At 41.3% G+C, this 18322-nt stretch overlaps 2 protein-coding genes across 11 annotated transcripts in view; one reads left to right on the top strand and one right to left on the bottom strand.

The window, feature by feature from the left end:
* The window catches only part of PLA2G4B (phospholipase A2 group IVB), a 50977-nt gene extending 48515 nt beyond the window's left edge, over window positions 1–2462 (top strand). For all 10 annotated transcript variants that reach the window (XM_064424605.1, XM_064424612.1, XM_064424607.1 and 7 more), the window contains one exon: window positions 813–2462. In XM_064424605.1, the coding sequence (XP_064280675.1) occupies window positions 813–1051 (239 nt within the window). In that variant the 3' untranslated portion in view covers window positions 1052–2462. The remainder of the gene's footprint in view (window positions 1–812) is intronic.
* A 3255-nt stretch (window positions 2463–5717) lies between these two features.
* Window positions 5718–18322, bottom strand: part of SPTBN5 (spectrin beta, non-erythrocytic 5) — a 90997-nt gene continuing 78392 nt past the window's right edge. The window contains exons 55-67 of the mRNA XM_064424586.1: window positions 18070–18264; window positions 16784–16939; window positions 16098–16315; window positions 14291–14480; window positions 13318–13494; window positions 12291–12395; window positions 10695–11315; window positions 9650–9721; window positions 8009–8095; window positions 7507–7598; window positions 7252–7337; window positions 6632–6767; window positions 5718–6051 (exon numbers count right to left, since the gene is read on the bottom strand). Coding sequence (XP_064280656.1) covers window positions 5877–6051; window positions 6632–6767; window positions 7252–7337; window positions 7507–7598; window positions 8009–8095; window positions 9650–9721; window positions 10695–11315; window positions 12291–12395; window positions 13318–13494; window positions 14291–14480; window positions 16098–16315; window positions 16784–16939; window positions 18070–18264 — 2310 coding nt within the window. The 3' untranslated portion in view covers window positions 5718–5876. The remainder of the gene's footprint in view (window positions 6052–6631; window positions 6768–7251; window positions 7338–7506; window positions 7599–8008; window positions 8096–9649; window positions 9722–10694; window positions 11316–12290; window positions 12396–13317; window positions 13495–14290; window positions 14481–16097; window positions 16316–16783; window positions 16940–18069; window positions 18265–18322) is intronic.

The raw sequence follows: 18322 nt of genomic DNA, 5'->3' as shown, positions 1-18322 counted from the left end.
CTTTCATGAGGTTCTGGTTGAAATCATAAGGAATATATCAGCAATCTGTTTGTAGCCCTGCTGATGGTCATCTCACATTACATTAGTGTTTTGGTTCAGACCATCTGCCTATCTCTGCAAGGAGATAGGCAAAAAAAGCAAAGAAATGAAGCAAAAAATTTTGTAGAAACGTGAGTACAAGACTGCCAAAGTCCTTGGTGCAGGTAATTAGGGGGTCCTTCTAAGCAAAAGCATTGATGTAACAGGGAGTATAGATATTGTCAGTTCCAAGAGGCATAACCTGAGGCCAGACTGGAGTTTGCTGAGAGTCTGATGTCGGATGCTCTGGTCGCTCTGCACTCTGCAACAGGCAGTCCTGTGTGGTTGGCATCACAAGGTCTCCTTGTATGTACTAGGCTGTCCACCCACTCTAGCTGGCAGACATGCACTTGTCACCACTAATCCAGGGGCAATCATGGATTTTGAAAAGTGTTCTAGGTGTGTGTCTTTGAGAATCAGACTTACAGGGTTTGGGAATGGATGCGGACCCATGGGTGTGCTGCCTAGGAATGATGTCTGCAGGGGCAGGACAAGGAGGAATGTAAGAACTTGAGCCAGCTCTGCTGAGGGATTTCCAGGTCTGAGCTTTAGCAGGAAGGGAAGGAGGAGTAACTGGGAAAAGAGACCAGAAATGGCTCTTTTAAGCCATGGAGTGGGTTTGCAGTATTTCCTGGAGGCTGTTTTTAACAGTGGGTCCTGCCAAGTAGATCAGTCTCCTTCAACAGTGTACTCCAGAATCATGTCACTGTGGTGGCTTTTGTCTTGCTCTGCAGGGGTGAAGCGTGGTCACTCAGAGATGGAAGAAGGCAAAGTAAATCTGGAGAACAGCTGCTCACCATACTACCTCATTAGGCTAATTTACTCCTCTGAAAATTTTGATAAACTTGTGAACCTGAGCAGATACAACATCCTCAATAACAAGGACCTGCTCCTCCAGGCGATCAGGAGTGCCGTAGAACGAAAGAAAAGCAGAAGGACTGGGAATTTCTCCAGCTACTCTGGATACCCCTAAGCTGGGTTTTTGCACTGAAGTTCCCCACTGAAGGCTATGGCAGCACGTTGCAACACATCACAGTCACGTTACAACATATCACAGTGTTCACCATTTGCAGAACTGACAAAACCTGTACATTTCTCACCTTGCCGTGTTCAGACTCCCAGCTTTCAGAAGGGTTTATTTTATCTCCTTCCCCCACATTTTCAGACCACAAGGGTCTCACAATGTGGTCTTACTTGTTAAGAAATTAGGGTCCTGGTAGGCAGAGACCTCCCAGGATCTCCTTGATGTTACAGTATATGGTGGTGGTGAGAGTTCTTTGTATGAGCCTGTTCCTTCAACCCTGAGCCCATTGTTGGTGTCCTTTCAATACTTGATTACAGATCAAGTCCTGGCCATTTGCATTCAGTGATGTCCAGATTTTCAGATAGGCTGAGCAACTAGAATTTGCACTGAATTGGTGGGCTCAGCTTTGAAGTCAGGCATATATATGTGAAAAGCAGCCAAACTGCAGTGTGGACAATTGCACTCTGTCTGGTCTATTCCCCTTGCTGATTTAGAAGTTACTCTTTTTTCCATTCCCCTGCAAGACTTTGGCACAGAAATGCTGCTCCAGACTATCACCAAGGGGGCGGTTACATTTCAAAAGAGAGGGCAGTAGCAGCAGTGAGTGAGCACAGCTCCTTTGAGCATTGGCTGCAGGAAAAGTTCTGCATAAAGCACATGTGATTTTAGTGATTTACATCAGCAGTGCCTTTATGGATTAAAATGTGAAGAGTCTGAAACAAGTTTTTCATAGCAGAAGCTTGAGAGGAATAATTAGAATACACTCAAATACATTTAATTTAGTGATCATGACTGGGATGTAAGCTGGTTCTCCTTACAGATGTAAACTGAATGCAGGACAACATAACTCATCAACAGAGTGCAGAGCCATTGTATTTTCACACACAGAAGATTTTTCCCTTTATAGTTTTACCTCTAACATCACAGGCAAAGTATTTTTAATAGGTGCTACATAAAATAGAGCACAAATTTAAAAAATAGGACACACATGTTCCTCCTTGCTGGTGGAACATATTTGGAAAATGACACCTGGTTTTCATTTGCTTTGGAATGCAGTGGGAGACTTTGCCTTGAGCTAGAAGCTTGGAACATCTTTATAGCCCTCCACTAGTTTAAAAAGATCATAGGGAGGGATGCTAAGCAATATAAAACAGAGCTTCACAGAAGTTGGAGAAGTTTGCAGACTTCCTCACGCTGAAGGATTTGGCTCTGCTTCTGGATTATTTTTTCCAAATACAGCATATTCATCAGGACTTCCAAGGAAAATATTACATATTTCTTCTGTATTGGAAATTTACCTGAGGTCTAGAATTAGTTGTACGTGAAATCGAAAATTGGACAAAGAACGAGAAAGAGGAGTCTGTCTCACAGACAATATTGAAACTCAAAGAGAGAGCATTTACAGAAGACTTGATTGCCTGAAGCCTGCATCTACTAAATGCTGCTTCTGCTGCAATGGCAGAGGCTGAGGCTCAGCAATGCTTCTTGTACAATGTTTACTTGCTGAACACCATCCAGAAGTGAGGAGCCTTAACAGCTGGAATGCAACTGTACCTCGGGATTCAGATCGTGAGAAGTTAAGAACTAATCAGCTGCAAGACAAAACATAAAGAGCCATTTTGAGTTGGGAGTTGATCCAGCTGGATCTGTTACCTTTGCACAGGAGAGCAGCATGTCCTGGCACAGCACTGTGTGGCACATACAAGCCCACATGGCTCTGTGCACACACGTGCAAGGGGTGTGCAGCATTTCTGTGCTCCTCTGGCTGGTCCTAGAAAGCTCTGCTGCTGCAAAAAGGTGTTGCTGTTGTGTCCATGGGCTACAGAGAACAATGTGTAACCCTTGTGAACCCTGGCAGCATGTACCCAGCAGCAAGGCAGCTCAACCACACTGAGAAAATTTGGTCTTTCAAAATGCTCCACGACTAATAATTGGAGCATGTTTGGTGCATTCATAATGCTGCTAATACAAACAGAAAGGCCCAGTAAAATGTGAAGGAGCCACAAAACCACAAGGTTTTCAGGTAACCCCCAGTTGGTGGGGAATTACTGTTCTGAGGGACTGTTAAATCCTGTTGCAAAGGGAGGGTGGGAGAGAGGGAGCTGTGGGTGTGGAAGGTGGTGTGTCCAGAGGTTTTGCCAACACTGACAATCAGGTTGGGAACTGCTGTCTAATCTTGCAGCCAAAGGCACAGACAAGCATGTGCCCCTTCATTTCCTTGGTGCCCCCTGTGGTACCACTGTAGCCTTAAGATATAATAGCTTTTTCAAATATATTTTTGCATTTCAGAGCCTGAAATTATGTGAGGGCTGTATCACTGCCCACCAGAGTGCCTTTTTGTTTCACTTTGGTTGCCTTTTCATTTTTGTGACATGATGTGGACGTGGCATATGGGGGCACAGTTTAGTGGTGGACATGGCAGTGCTGAGTTAACAGCTGGACTGGATGGTCCAACCTAAATGATTCTGTGATTCTGTGACATTGAAGGAGTGTGCTGCTGGCTTGATGGTGTAGTAGGAGGATCTGGAGGGCATTTGGGAGGACAGAGGCTGCTGGAGAGCTCTGCAGGCTGGAGGAACCTACACCTTGCACAGTCTTGTCTGGGCAGGCTGTGGGAAGTGGTGGCTGGCAAAGGCTGTCCCTCAAAGCACTCCTGAGCTCAGGTTCTGAGCATGCTGATTTGCACTGCCCCCAAACCACAGAAATACAAGGTGTAATTTCATAAGGCTGATCAGGACTGGTCCTTGTTCCCTGTAGGGTAAACATGGAGTCTGAGAGCCTCTGAAATTTTGTGTGGTTGTTCCTCAGAGGCTATGGTTTTGTTTTTTTCCTTGGCCCCGTTCTTGCCTGGCCTAGTACCACACGTTGTGCTGTGACTGAACAGAGTGCATGCAAAGCAAAGCAGGCACTTCAGGAGAAAGCTGCCTCTCTCTGCATCTCACCAAAAAAAGGCACGTGCCATACTTATAAACCAGGCCTTGCTGGTCTGGTGTTGCTTAACCACTGAAGATGGATGCATGCCTGCCAAAAACCTTATCTGAAATGCACCACAGATCACTGCTCTCTGATGAACGTTTTGCTGGAAAACCCCCAAAAATACAGAGCTTGCTACCTGCTGCCAAACACAAAAGAAACGAGACTGTTCTTATAACTATTACTTGCTCTTCATAGAATTGCTTGCTTGTGTCTTTTAACTGTTTAATAATATATTAATTAAAAATAAAATATTGCAAAAGAGCACCAGACCCATGAAAGTCTTTATGCACTTAAACACAAAACAAGTTTTTTTCCAGGTGTATAAGCTCTATTTTTGCTAAATGCTTGCTGAGAACTTCACAGGGCTTTCACTGGTTTCAAGATTGAATGGAAGAAATCTGGGAGAAGATCTTCTGGCTTACAAAGGTATGGAGAACCTGGAACAAATTCTACCTCCTGGGGTAAAACCCTCTTCAGTGGGGCAAGGAGACAGCTGTACTGAGCCACAACTAAGGCACATCTTTGTTCAATTAAATGGTAAGTTTAAAATACTGAAGCTGTCTTGGTTCTTGGTGTTTTGTTTTCTTTTTTTTTTTTAATCAGTTAAAAATGGTTGACAGTAATGAAGTGCATCATTTTCCCATTACTTTGATGTGGTGGGTTTTTGTGTTTCGTGACAGGCAGCAGATCCATCTGGGGTAAACAGAGGAGAGTGATGGACTAGCCAAAAAAATGAAATTATTAGTTCACCTATTGGATGCCTGTGACTGATCTGAATCAGACTGAGCACAAATTTAAACTCTGGATGTTGCATGTGCCCGTAAAGTATTTATGTAAACTCAGTGTAAAGTGCTCCCCTCCCCTACCACTGGAGAAGTAGTCAGTGCAGAGGAGAGGATTGCAGAGAGCAAGAGTGATGCTTCAGTCTGTATAAAAAGGGATGATGGCTGAAGTCCTTGTGAGAGGAGTTAAGGACTTGAAGTTTTAGCTTACACCTGTCAGGGAAGAGCTGCCAGCCCTACACTGTCCTGGGGGAATAAAAATGCCATTTCTCTCCAGCTTCATGCTAGGTAACTTTTCTTTGGCTCAGAAACAGAGAAAGGTAAGGGGAAAATATAGATATTCTTCCTTATGATTCCACCATACCTTAGCATGTGAAGCTTGCTATCTGGGGACTAGAATTCCTTCTTGCTATCCCACTTCTCCTTTTACACTGAACACTGATTGTTCATGCCTTATTTAAGTTTCCATTAAAAATGAGTAACACTGCAGGACATTTTTTCCTGGTAGCTTCATCCAGAAAGAATTGGCAAATAGAGAATGGTTGGTTAATGTGTTGTAAAAAAGATTGTGGAGACCACAAAGTGCTGTAGGAAGCATATAACATTATCTTTGGCTGCACAGACCACCCAAGCCTCGTAAATCTATTCTATTGGTATCTGCAAATCTACTTGCACATGGCTGTGGTTAACTCACAGAGATACCTCCTGCTCTGCTCGCTGCTCCCCATTCCTGTCTCACAGAATCATTTCATGTCAGCAGTCTGGCTTAAAGGTCCCCCTGCCCTTTGCTTTAGTACCTTGGAGTAGATAACTTTGGGTAATAATGGCAAATTACAAAGTCGCTGTACACACAAAGGTATACCAGATGCAATCCTGTTTAATTATATTTAAAGATTTTATGAGATTAAATACATAATTTTAAAAGTTCAGAGGGAAATTATTAATTTAAAACATATTATTACATTTCAAGAGGGCTGAGTTAAGTTATAATTGTCTGGAATTCATTGGGGCAAATGTCATTTTTCTCTTCCTGCTTTTAGTAGAGAGGGAAGCAGTTTTGTTTTATTTCCACTTTGTTCTAGGCTTAGCGTAGTGATTGTGGCTTGTGTCACTGTAGGTCCATCTTCCTTAAAACCTCTGGAACATTCTGCTGACTCTCTCTCTGGTTTGATTTTGAAGGAAGGTGTTCTCCTACAAAAAAATTGCATCATCAGAAAATCAGGTGTAATCTAGAAGAGTTTAAGTCTCTCTGTATATGTAAGGACTCATTAAGTGCCTATCTAAGCAGCAAAAGTCTGCCCAGCTCTGGGACTAGGATTTCACATCACAGCCTGTAAGGTTTGTACAGACTCCAAATGCAAAAAAAATTATTTAAACAGGCTAGGTTTCTGAATTTGGCTGTAGCTGTCTTTTCCTTGACTGTGTCTCCCCTGAGCCTCCTTCCCCCATTCTCAACAGCCCCACTCCCTCAGCCTCTCCTAGTAGGACTTGTTCTGCACACCCTTTTCCAGCTTCATTGCTCTCCTCTGGACACACTCCAGCTTTTCTGAAGTGAGCAGCCCAGAACTGAGCAAAGCACCAAGGCATTGCCTCACCAGTGCCAAGTACAGGGGGGCAGTCACCGCCTTGCTCCTGCTGGCTGCATTATTTTGTGACATTGATGACAGAGGAGCAGGACTATTTGACCTCAGGGCAGTCTCTTTGTAGGTGGCTGCTACCTGAGCTCCAACAGCACGGACATCTGTTCAGCTTTGCAGCACAGAGCCCATACCTCAGGAGTGAGCTTTTGCTACTTAGTCTTTCAGCAGAGTCCCTGTCTGGAAAATCCCACACTCTTTTCTGGGAGGTCTCTGTGTTTGAAATGAAAGTTTGCGCCATCACTGTAGAATGGGATCTGTTACCATGTCCTACAGAGTAAAAAAAAAAAACAAAGAAAAAATAACATTAGAGGTAGAGTTTGCCACTTCTGGGTCCATAACAATTTTCTCTGACCATCATAGTTATTATTATGCTATGGCTGCCTTCCCAGTAAGCCACTATTAGAGAGATGTCCAGAAGAGGTCTAGATTAGAAGAAAAGCTGTTGGTCAAGATCCAAAGCAGCTCCTTAATAAAAGAACAAATACCACACCCCTAGCAGAGAATAACCTGATGTTGGCCACAGTACAACTGAAAGACTGCTTTGCAAGTCACCCTGGACACTGCCCTGCCAGGTCACTACATCACAGTACACAAGTCACTGTACTGTGTACTGCTTTCTAACAGAGGCAAAAAGGATGGCTCAAAATACCCCAAACTAAGGACATCTTGTCATTCTCTTCTCTTCTCTTCTCTTTCTCTTACCATCACTTGCTAAAAGCACAGCTCATTCTTGAAGGAAATGAGAACATACCTATATTATTCTGTAGTGATTGCAGCCAGTCCTCCATCAGTGTCTGAGAAGGTGCTGCAAGGAAATACTCTGCCCCATCTCTCAGCCTGTAAATAAGGATAGGAAAAGGTGAATTCGAGTCAGTTTTTCCTTATACCTTCTGTGCTTGTGAGAGTGAGACACTCCAGTTATGTCTCCTGACAACATACAGCCTTGGGTGACTGTGGGCAGGGAGCTACACAGGCTTTTATTTGTGCCCCTCTCCATCAGACTCACCGCAGCATGAAGGCGTTCTCCTTCCTGGTGTAATTCACCAGCCTCTCACATTTGGCACCAGAAATGCCGAGGGACAGGACTGTGGATATGTTCTGAAGGGGGATAAAATTAAAATAAAATGTCTTCTGTGTCCTTTCTGCTAGGATTCAATTCCATGCCAACCTGCAGGCAGACTACACACCCATCTCTTTATGCTTCTAACTTTAATTCTAGGATCACTGAACAGCGCGAACCACAGAGGAACCATGGACAATTGCATTGTATCTTGAAGGCAATACTTGAATAAGATGTGCCTTAAAAGAAGTATCTTTGAAAATTTCAGGAAGCTTATCAGTCTGTTTTCAGCTGTATCCGTTGAATAATTGCTGAATTTTCACTCAGCTCACATTTGAAAGGGAACAGATCACCCCAGCCCCAAACCAAAAGTGACATTTTAAAATTAATTTTTACATATGTAGACACAAAGTTTGCTAGTAAGATTAAAAAATTTAAATTAAATTACCTTAGTTGCTTCTTTGTCATCATTATAGAAATCAAGCTTTAATCCATCAAGTTTTACATAGAAGGATTTCCACGACCTTGATTGTGGCTACATGAATAGAAAAGGTAATAAAATTCAGTTGTGAAGTATATATTTTATAGGAGTAGTGAAATCTTTCACATGCAGCTTCCACAGGGAGCTAGGATCTATTGATATTATGATCACAGAAGTTCTCACAGTCTTTGTTATCTCTTAGAAAAACAGGACCTGCTATGGTTTCTGTGTGAGTGACTCAAGAAAGGGTCTCTATGAGTCAAAACTGAACAAATTACCTAATCTGGTTCAAGCAGGCTCTACACCATGTGGTGAGCAACATTACTGAAGGTGGATAATCAAAGTTCTGTCTAATTTTTAGCCACTAAAACTCCACTTTTTCCCTAGCTGGAACACCAGCCCCTGCCTGCTGCTCATAGGCTAATTTTATCAAGGGTTACTATCTAATGTGGCTGCTGAATTCTTCTTTATTTACTAAACTAACCCCAGTGGAATGTTACTGAACAATGTGCAAAAGTAGCAGCTGTTTCCAAGCCCAACTATGTACCACAGAAACTTAGCCTAATGCCATGAGACTTCTTGATAAAGGATCCTTAACTTATATTCCTATTTTGTTATGCCAGTGGATAAAGTTGACAATTTGGTCATTTAGAGAAAAGGAAGGAAACAGTTCTGAGGAAGGTTAAGTCAGAGCTTTTCTTGTTGAGTGATATGGAAGTTCAGTATCTCTGAACACTAAATTCTGTGTGCCCAGAAGTGAAGAAAAACTAAATTTCTCTTCCAGAATATGGAGTCCATACCAGATTCACGTTTTAAAAGAGGTATTTAAAGTTAAAAATTCCAGAGGAAATATTCTGTGGGACAAATAATCCAAGACAACTTGTTTATGTGCAAACACTTAGCAAGAATGGATGTCTGTAGATTGGTGGCGAATAGCTGAAAATTTCCTGGCCTGTCATGATCATTAGTCTACAGCTTTGAAGCAATATTATTTCCCAGGATAAGAATTCAGATTTCAGTTTCATTCAAACCTGTATTTAACAAACTAATTCTTCAAAGATAAACAGAACCTTAATTCTGTTCTAGCACAGTTAGAAATTACAAATATTGGGAGCATGAGACTGAGGGCTTCCACTGCTGACAAACTATCACAAGATGTTACAGGATCATGAAGCTTTAGGGGTTTTTGTGATATGGTGGGGTTTTTGTTGTTGGGGGATTTTTTTTTTTTGGTTGTTTCATTTGGGTTTTTTCCCCTTTATTCAGTTGAAATATTGAAACCAGTTGCTATATTGTTTAGTATTAGGAAACTGTAATTAACTTGTTCATACAGTCTAGACTCTGGTTTATAAACTGGTTCATTAACTGTAGACAGATCCTGTCTGTGTGAATCCCATGACAGGCAAAAATTCCATTGTCTCTTTCTCTGAGAGATCAAGTACTGCCCAAGCCAGTGGATACTTGCTCATGCATTTTAGGGATAGCTGAAGCCAACCCACACTACTAAGCTCCTCTTCAGCAAGAGCTTATCCTGAAGAAGTCAGAGCAGATCTGGACTATAACTCAAGGAGCAATGAAATAACCCAGAGTGATGGTATTTATTTCTACCTGTTGTCTTCGGGGAAGGAGCTGGTCTCGCTTCTCTAGGAAACCCTCCATGTTCTGGAGACTTGCAGACACCTGAGACACACAAGAACATTGCTACTTAACTTTAAAATGGCCCTTAGGCCTATGTTAAATTTATGAAGGTATTTGTTAGATAAACTCCATGCAAAGAAACTGATCTCTGGTTCCTCTAGCCTTTACATTGACAGCACAGCTGGAAATCCTCACTAGGTTGCAATTGTATCTTTGATAGACCATCTAAATGAAGAGAATTCAAATCCTTCTCAAACAATTTACTTATGGAAATTCTCTATCTTAGTGTGTTAATGAACTAATATAATTTTTATATTATTGCATGCATTCTACAACTTAAATTGTTCAAGTTATTCATACCACCTCCACAATTATTGAGTTACACGAATGTATAGTGTTGTACTGGTACATTTGGGCAGGTGACAAGCGTGCTCCTCTCAAAAGTAGAGGAGTAAAAGGAAACAATATTATCTGGCAATGAGTTAACAGTGAATTTCCTGCCAGGGTGAGCAACCAGGAGGTGTTGGGTTCTAGTGTTGCACCTGGTCAGCTCTTGACAAGTGTGCCATGAAGTCCTGCCTCTCTCTGGCTTCTGAACGGAGTGGACACTAAGCACTGCCACCTCACACAGAGGCTGTAGGTAAATCATTCTCTTAGTGAGACACCATCTGTTTTTAAGTGCTCTGCTGAGTATTTGGCAGCAGGAATAGCCTCTAGTTCAGGAAAAGAAAAACAGAAACCAATATAGGTGTTAAGATCTAGGCTATAAAGCTTACTAAATTAAAAATAATTTTAAGCTGCACATAGCTACTTAAGTCAACTATCTTTGTGGAAAGCGTTTGAATTGCAAAGACACATAAAATGCTTCTTGTTTGAATCCAGGAGTTTATCCACCAGAATGCCACTGTATGGTGCTCTTTGTGACTTTCAGACAGAACTTCCAGTTATTGCCTTACTTTAACTAGCACAAGGTTCTGGTTTTGTGAGGAGAGAACCAGAAATTCCTGGGACTTACCGAAGACGTGTTCTTAAATCTCTCCCAAGAGGAGCTGGACAGCAGTAAGTTTGGTGAGTTGTCTAGTGACCTTTGTCCAGGCTCAACACTGGGTGGTGTTGCTGTTGGTTTGGTCTGCAGGCTGGAGAAAGAGGAGGCTAGAGAACCTTTTTCGTGAGGAGATATGTGGTCTGTGGCTGGTGATTCTGACAAATTGCTGCTGTGTTGCTGGCTTATAGGAGTAGGAGATAAAGGAGAGCCTAAAGAACTGTGACTTTCCAAAGATGCAGCCTGTGGGTCCACCACCTTTGGTGTAGCAGGAGTGACAATCTCACCAAGCCTTGTCTCAGCTTTCATTTCTGTTTTGTTGCTACTCTGCACTTCAGGGACTTCCGAAGAAGTGAATTCTTGGAACCTTGTTGGAGATTTGGGGGAGAAAATAGTTTCGAGTGGGACCCTCCAGGACACGCTGTGTGCGGGCACAGGTGGCAGTGGCGCAGTGCTCTTCGTCTCTGTCACTTTTGGTGGTGCATTTCTTTTGTCAGATGGTTTTCTTCTCAGAGAGGGAACCCGGACAACTTTGCCTTTGTCCTTCTGCTCACTCTCTTCTGTGTCCACTTGTTTCAGAAGATTCATCTCTCTCTGTAGGGCAGCAGTATTATTTTTTTTTTTAAATCACCTTCATGCATTCATGAATATTTACCTAAGATTTTTTTTTTTTAAATTTTAATCAAGAACAGTTTTCCAAATAAACTGTCTCCTGGCACTGAATCTTAAGGCCTGTACTTCCACTGGAATTTTTAGAGTTAGATCTGAATCTAACTGCTATGAGCCAAGCATTATTTTGTTGTCCAAATCATGAATACTAGTGGCAGTTATTCTCAAATATGGTGAATTCTGCCCTTATTAAGTTCTCTGGAGGCTGATTTTTTTTTAAATAAGCTAAGGAGAAACTGTGCTCTTTCTCCTGTGCACCGCTTCTTTAAGTTTTCTGTAAGAACACTGAGTATCCAGGGCTGTTCTTGTGGAAAATTTCGGAGGGAGGGGCCTTTGTCCCTTCACTTAGCCAATTTGCAAGTCACTGAGCAAAAGACAGATTAATTTTCAGCCTAAAGTCAAACACAACCACTATGTTTTTCTGGTTATTTCAGGAAAATAATTTTAAAAACCTCCCCCACAATGAAAGAGAATCTAAGAGGCTCACTGAATATCTTTGGTATTTAACACATTGTAAAAATCTCAAGCTAGAAGGAAAAAGGCCTATCTGTGCATTGGTCTCCATTTATTTTCAGCCCTTTGCTATCCTTTGTCACTTTCAGGTGGCTCCAGCTCCCTGAAATCCTGAATGAAGCAAAATCTCTCCATCTGTGTAGCAAGGGATCATCCTGTTTCTCACACCCTGTTTGCTGGTCCTGGCAGAAGAAAATTCCCACTTCTCCCCTACAGCTTTTTCAAGCCAGTTGGTCTCTTTTGCTCCACATATAGGTCTTGCTAGGTCTGAAATATTCCAGCTTTGTTTACTCATCTACCCAATCTTTTACATAGAGTGACATTCAAAGAATCAATGACCCACATCATCTTGTTTCATGCACAGCTCATCAGCTTTCTACTACTCACCTTAGTTTTCCTGCTGAGCTGAGCAAATTTCTCTTCCTGTGCTGCAAGCATCTTCTCAAAATCATGATGTTTCTTCAATAATTCCTCTACTTCAGACACTGAATCCTGAATGGAAAAATTGCCACATACAGAAGTCCAAAATCAAGTCTATCAGAAGAGATTATACTAGGATTTTCAGATTGATCCATTCTATTTAGCCAAGTGAGGGTTCTGAAAATTTTGTAACTGGATGTCTAAACCTTTTCATTTATGTATGAAAAAATCTGAATTTGCATTTAAAGAAAAGGTCTGTATCTTGCAGTCTGTTTGCTGTGCAGGACAAAAAGGGCTGAAATACCAACCTTCCCTTTTCTGCAAGGCCACGGCTTCCAGCTGTTACTGTTTATGTGCAGATTGAGTACTTGGATTCTGGCTTGTTCTAGACACAGAGTTTGTTCCTGCCCTACAACAAATGCATCTGAGACTTCTTTCATGTCCTTTGCTTAGTTTCGGATACTCAAGTTCATGGCTTTGTTTTCCAGTGTTATAAATTATCAGAAGACAGTCAACATTGACAAAAAAAATCCCAGCAAAACAAAAATATAAATGCTGGTGTTTAAAAAGAAATTTACAAGCTAGCTATAAAAGTGCCCATGTAAAACATTCTGCCACTTAATGGGAAGAACAAGATGGGAAAAGCCCCCTTTTTTTTTCCCCTACAAGATGAGGAAAAACCCTTTTTCCTTTTGAAACGGGGATTCAAGCAAGACAAGGAAGGTTGAACCTTCTGCAAGTTATTTGAAAAAATGATCTGGAATTCTTTCAAGACTTCTACCACTCACTGTTCCAGGAGCCCAACACCATGTCAAATGCAGCAACTGTCCTGGGCTCAATTCTGCAAGAGGATAGAGCTCCTGCCCTTTCTGATCTCAAGGGTGCATTGCTGTTGAGATTGTGATTAATTTGAGGCCTGAGCTGGTCCATGAGGCAGCCTCTGCATATGCTAAGAGGACAGAGTGCTCAGTAATGCTGCAGGGTTGTAACTCACCCCATAGGATGGGTCTGAAAGAAAGCTCTCCTTGGCAGCCAGCCACGCTTCTGCTTGCTCAAGCTCTCTGCGGAGCAATTGGATCTCCCAGTTTTCTTCATATAACACTTTCCTCATGTCCCAGCTCTCCTTTACCTTCTTCATCAGCTCAGACAGCTCTAAAAGTTTTTCTTCAATCTAGAAAAAGAATATTTGTAATGCCAGGAGTTGAAAAATCCAATCAGACTTTCACATGACAGTCAACTATCTGGCAGTCACTAATCTGCCTTCATGATTTAGAAGATGATCTCTAGATAATTTTGTGGTGTTAGCATAATTTAGAAAAGATGTCCTCTTTTTTCCTACTTGAATTAATTTAGCATGTAAATTGTGTAGCTAGATAATACAGCTTTAGGCATATTCCACATACTTGTATGACAAATATTCTGCCATATGATTTCCCAAGATGAAACTTTATATCCAGGCATCTTGTGCTATGAAACTAGGGAGAACCAGGAGGTTCAACAAATACGTGCATTTATGGCAAAGCAATAATGGAGAGACTTCAACTGTGGGAAGTTTTCTTGTTCTTTCTACAACAGAAGTAATGTGATCTTGCATAAATTCTGAAGATGTTTTCAGTGGTGTGATCTCTAGATCTACAGACAGTGTTTTGGGCAAAGTTTAAAGATACACAGATTACAGAATCACAGAAATTTTAACATTCTTGCCCCTTTGGACATTTCTGAAGAATTAATCTCTTCTGGTGAGCTCAGGGACATCAGCAATGCAAGGTGATTGCATTGTAATGTAGCACAAGAACTTTAAAATGAGTTTTCTTTTTCTGTGTGCCACATAAAAACTGTAACTTTTAATAGTAAAGAACCTGATTGTCCCATTTAGTCCTTCTGTTCTGAGAGACAAAGCTGCACTTCCTGTCTGTTTCATCTCTTTGTTCACTCTTGTTTGTGAAATATTTAACTCTTCAACACACCTCTTCAGACATGAAATGTCCCTTCTTCATCAGGTCACCTCCTGCCCGCTGCATTTCTTCATATTTCAGCCACTGCTTCTCTATCTCGCGCTTGTATTCCTCGTGGCGCTTGATGAGCAGCTCCGCTCCCAGGACATCGTTTGCCAGCTCCTCAGATATCACCAGAGCATGCATCTCGTTGGCCCAGGCCCTACAGAACAGGGACAAAGGGTAGATAGGGAAGGAATCTGAGTCTGCTGGACATTTGGGAATGCACACATCCTATGGCTGTGGATACATGTATACAGATTTTTATTCGTTCACAAAAGATATTAATATTGTCCTGATTTTGCCTGGGATAGAGTTAATTCTGATCCTAGTAACTGGTACAGTGCTGAGTTTTGGATTCAGTATGAGAATAATGTTGACAGCACACTGTTGTTTAGGCTGTTGCTGAGCAGTGCTTACCCTAAGCCAGGGACTTCTCAGTTTCCCAGGCTCTCCCAGTGAGGAGGTGCACAAACAGCCAGGCAGGGGGAAACAGAGCCAGGACAGCTGACCTGAAGGGGCCACAGGGATACTCCATCCCATAGAACAGCGTACCCAGTATGTAAACTGGGGGAGCTGGCCAGGAGGGACCAATGGCTGCTTAGGGACAGGCTGGGCACCAGTGAGTGGGTGATGAGCAATTGTATTGTGCATTGATAGTTTCTGGGAGGGTTATTTTCCTTTTTTAAAAACAGAAAAATAAATTAACCATTAGTATTATTATATTTACTTTTTTCAATTACTAGAGCATTCTTATCTCAACAAATGAGTTGGTTTTTTGTTTGTTTGCTTGTTTTTAATTTAATTTTAATTTTTCCCATCCCACTGGGAACCTGGGGAAGTGAGTGGCTTGTCTGTGGAAGTATTTAGCTGCTGACTGGGGGGTTAAACCATAGCAATATACAAATACATTGGTGAAGGTTCACTCAAATATCTGGGGGATTTATAATATTCCCAGTGCTGTCCATACATAGTCTAATAAAAATAAAGATGTAGATCTGCACATGCCAAAGCATTGTGCATTCAAATTCTCAGAAAGAACCAAGTGGAATTGCCTAGACTACATAGTTTAACAGCATTTTCATACATTGTAAAGGACCACACATGAAAGTACTGCATGTGTACAAAGAGCACTCATGGAAAGAAGCATATTGATAGATACTTTTTAAGAAACATTTGCTACTGCATAACTCTCAACTGGCACAAACTTACTCATGATTTACCTGAGCTCAGGATCTATCCCTTAGCATAGTAAATGTCCAATAGTCAGTGGTAACCATTCCACTGTCTTTGTATTTCTGCTCCTGTCATAGGTGAACTTTTTTATTACCTGTTCTAGGAGATTATCTTGAATGCAGCTGCTTTGACTCTGAGAAAAAGGGGCACTCATGTCTATGCAGGTGTACTATCTAACTAATTTTACTATCTAGCCCTACCTTCCTACAGAATCAACAGTATTTTCAATTGAAGTTGTGAAACTACCAAATCTATCCACAGGGATGGAATTCTCCAAGGGACTGTTTAGGTACTGTCTAGGAATTAGTCTAAAAAAAGTGTCTTTGTCATGCACATTGTGCTGAGGTGTCATGGTCACCTCTGATATCTGGTAAGTTCTGTGAAGTGCTGTTGAGGAGATGCCATGGATTATTGTTCAAAGAGATTTGAAAGCAAGCTGCAGAGAACCTGGGGCAGGAATCAAATAACTAACAACTATAATTTAGAAAATCCTATATGGGAAAGAAATAAGGCCCACTGCCAAACTCAAGGGGCCAATACATACATCAGCTCCCTGCAGTCATTGAAGTAGAGCTGGACTTGTTCTGCTTGGTTCAGTCTTGCCTTCCTCTCCAGAAACTTTTTGTCCAGATTTTCCCAGCACTCATCCACATCTGTGAGTCTCTCCATGATGTTTTCCTTAACTTGAGGGTATGTGCGGCTGAGGTGCCAAGCGTCTCCTCGAATCCGTTCCAGCTCTTTCATGATCACTCCTAGATCTCTCTGCAATGGAGACAGAATGGATTGTAAGACCAAGTCACTACTTAGTTCAATCAAAAGTGGATTTAACTATGATGAATATATTTTCTACCCTTTGGCTGTACAGAGGCTGGAAATATGAATGTTTCTCAGTTTTCCTTTAATGCCTTGTTCATCATCAAACATAAAGAAATTTCTTTAGACATGAGACATTATTTTGGTAAATGTGGAGCTGAAGTTTCCTATGGTTCAGCTGACATCTTTGCAATTATAATAACAGATTTTAGAAGAGAAGTTCATCCTTCAAAGCAAAAGCATAATTAATATAATATCCTAATATAATATCCCAGGCCCTCTTCTCTGAGGCACAAAGAATATTTAAGGGTGCAATAAATCTTTCTTGTAAGGCTCTTAAGAGTCATCAGTCAAGAATCTCTCTCCTTTTTTTCCATCTATGCTTTTCTGCTACTGCTTCATCACAGATCCTCTTACCTCTACTCCCTCAAGATGGCTGAGAAGTGTCTGTACACCTGGAAGATCATACCCATAATCTTCTATATCCACCACTGCCTCTTTCTCCTGCATCCAGCCCTTTACTTCATCCACATCGTGGTCATACTGGTGAACTTGACGGGCTGCTCTTAGGTTCTGGAACAACAAAGTAGTTTAATGGCAATACTCTACAGCATTTTGTGTCTACAACATGAAAAAAGGTAAGCCTAATATGTCATAATGCAGTACAAAATCACTGGGGATTTTGAGAGGGAATAAAACATCTTCCCCAGTAAGTCACCTGAAAGTGAGGTGTTAACCTAATTAACCAAGTTCTGTTGGACAATGGAAAGAAACAGATGTCTCTAAAGAGCAATTTATCCCTGCATAAGAAGAATGATCAAAATGGAGAGCATGAATTGCCCTCTAAAAGTAGCTCTTTACACCACAGAGGTTGTCTTAAAATGCTTCTTGGAATAAAGTCCACATTGCAAAGCGTGAAAATAAAAGGAATTGAGCAAAAATAATGCTGTTCTGAAATGAGAATTAAAAAAATGTTCTAATACTAGTTTATAGTCAAACTCTACAGTAACAATTGTCATGCATTTATTTCTGCTAACAGAAAATATGGGCTAGAGCTGCTTCATAAACAACAGGTTATGCAACAGTAGTGGAAAAAAAGGATTGAGCACATCTGATGTTTTATACTCTCCTTAAAACAAACAAAAATGTTGAGTTCTGTGTGTCACCTCTGATTTTCCATACATATCTGTGACTGCAGTTTCCTGAGAGGGAGTGAACAGATTTAACACGCAACTGATGCCTAAAGGTAGGGGGTTGGCTCTGTGTCCTCCATCACATTCTCTTCCATATGCCTTCTTTGATTTCAAGAAGTTAACTGGGCAAAAATCCTGGAGAATTTTGATCATGTTTAGGGAACTGTTACATAAGTAATTCTATAAAGAAACTGATAAGTGGCAGAGCCAGACCCCTGTTAGTGGTGACAAACTGTTGGACTGGCTTTTTTTTTTCAGGAAACTAGATTTAGCAGTGAATTAAGGAAAACAATTACCCAGAGCTGATAAGCATCTTTCAAGTATTAGCCTTGCCAGGAATAGGGTAAGCAGTGGCTCTAAAGGGAAATGAATCTAGAAAAAATTGAACAAAATGTACTCATTGCCATTGTAAACCTTGTGTTTCAACATGTGCAGTGCACTGGTTTGGGAAAGAAAGGGTATGGGGGGCAGCAAGGAAATCAATGCCCCAGTTTTTCATGTGTTTCCTACCTCTGTCCTTATCTCAATGGCATTGCACAGTTTCTCCCACATTTCATTGGTTTGCTTAGTTCTCTTCTGGATAACATCCATCTTGCTGTGGCCTTCCTTATCCAGTTTAGATGCTAACTCATTTAAGGAGACAACTTTGGAATGTCCCAGAGGTTTCATCTCATTTACAAAATCTCTAAACTTTGTCTCCAGCACCTGCAGAATAAATGGGGACACAAATTTAGATAAAGAATTTCTGCCTACCTCCATGAGA

This window comes from Passer domesticus, chromosome 6 (genome assembly GCF_036417665.1).
Source record: "Passer domesticus isolate bPasDom1 chromosome 6, bPasDom1.hap1, whole genome shotgun sequence".
In the NCBI taxonomy this organism is placed as follows: domain Eukaryota; kingdom Metazoa; phylum Chordata; class Aves; order Passeriformes; family Passeridae; genus Passer; species Passer domesticus.
The sequence above is the reverse complement of the archived record's forward strand: the minus strand, read 5'-3'. Positions and strand labels throughout refer to the sequence as shown.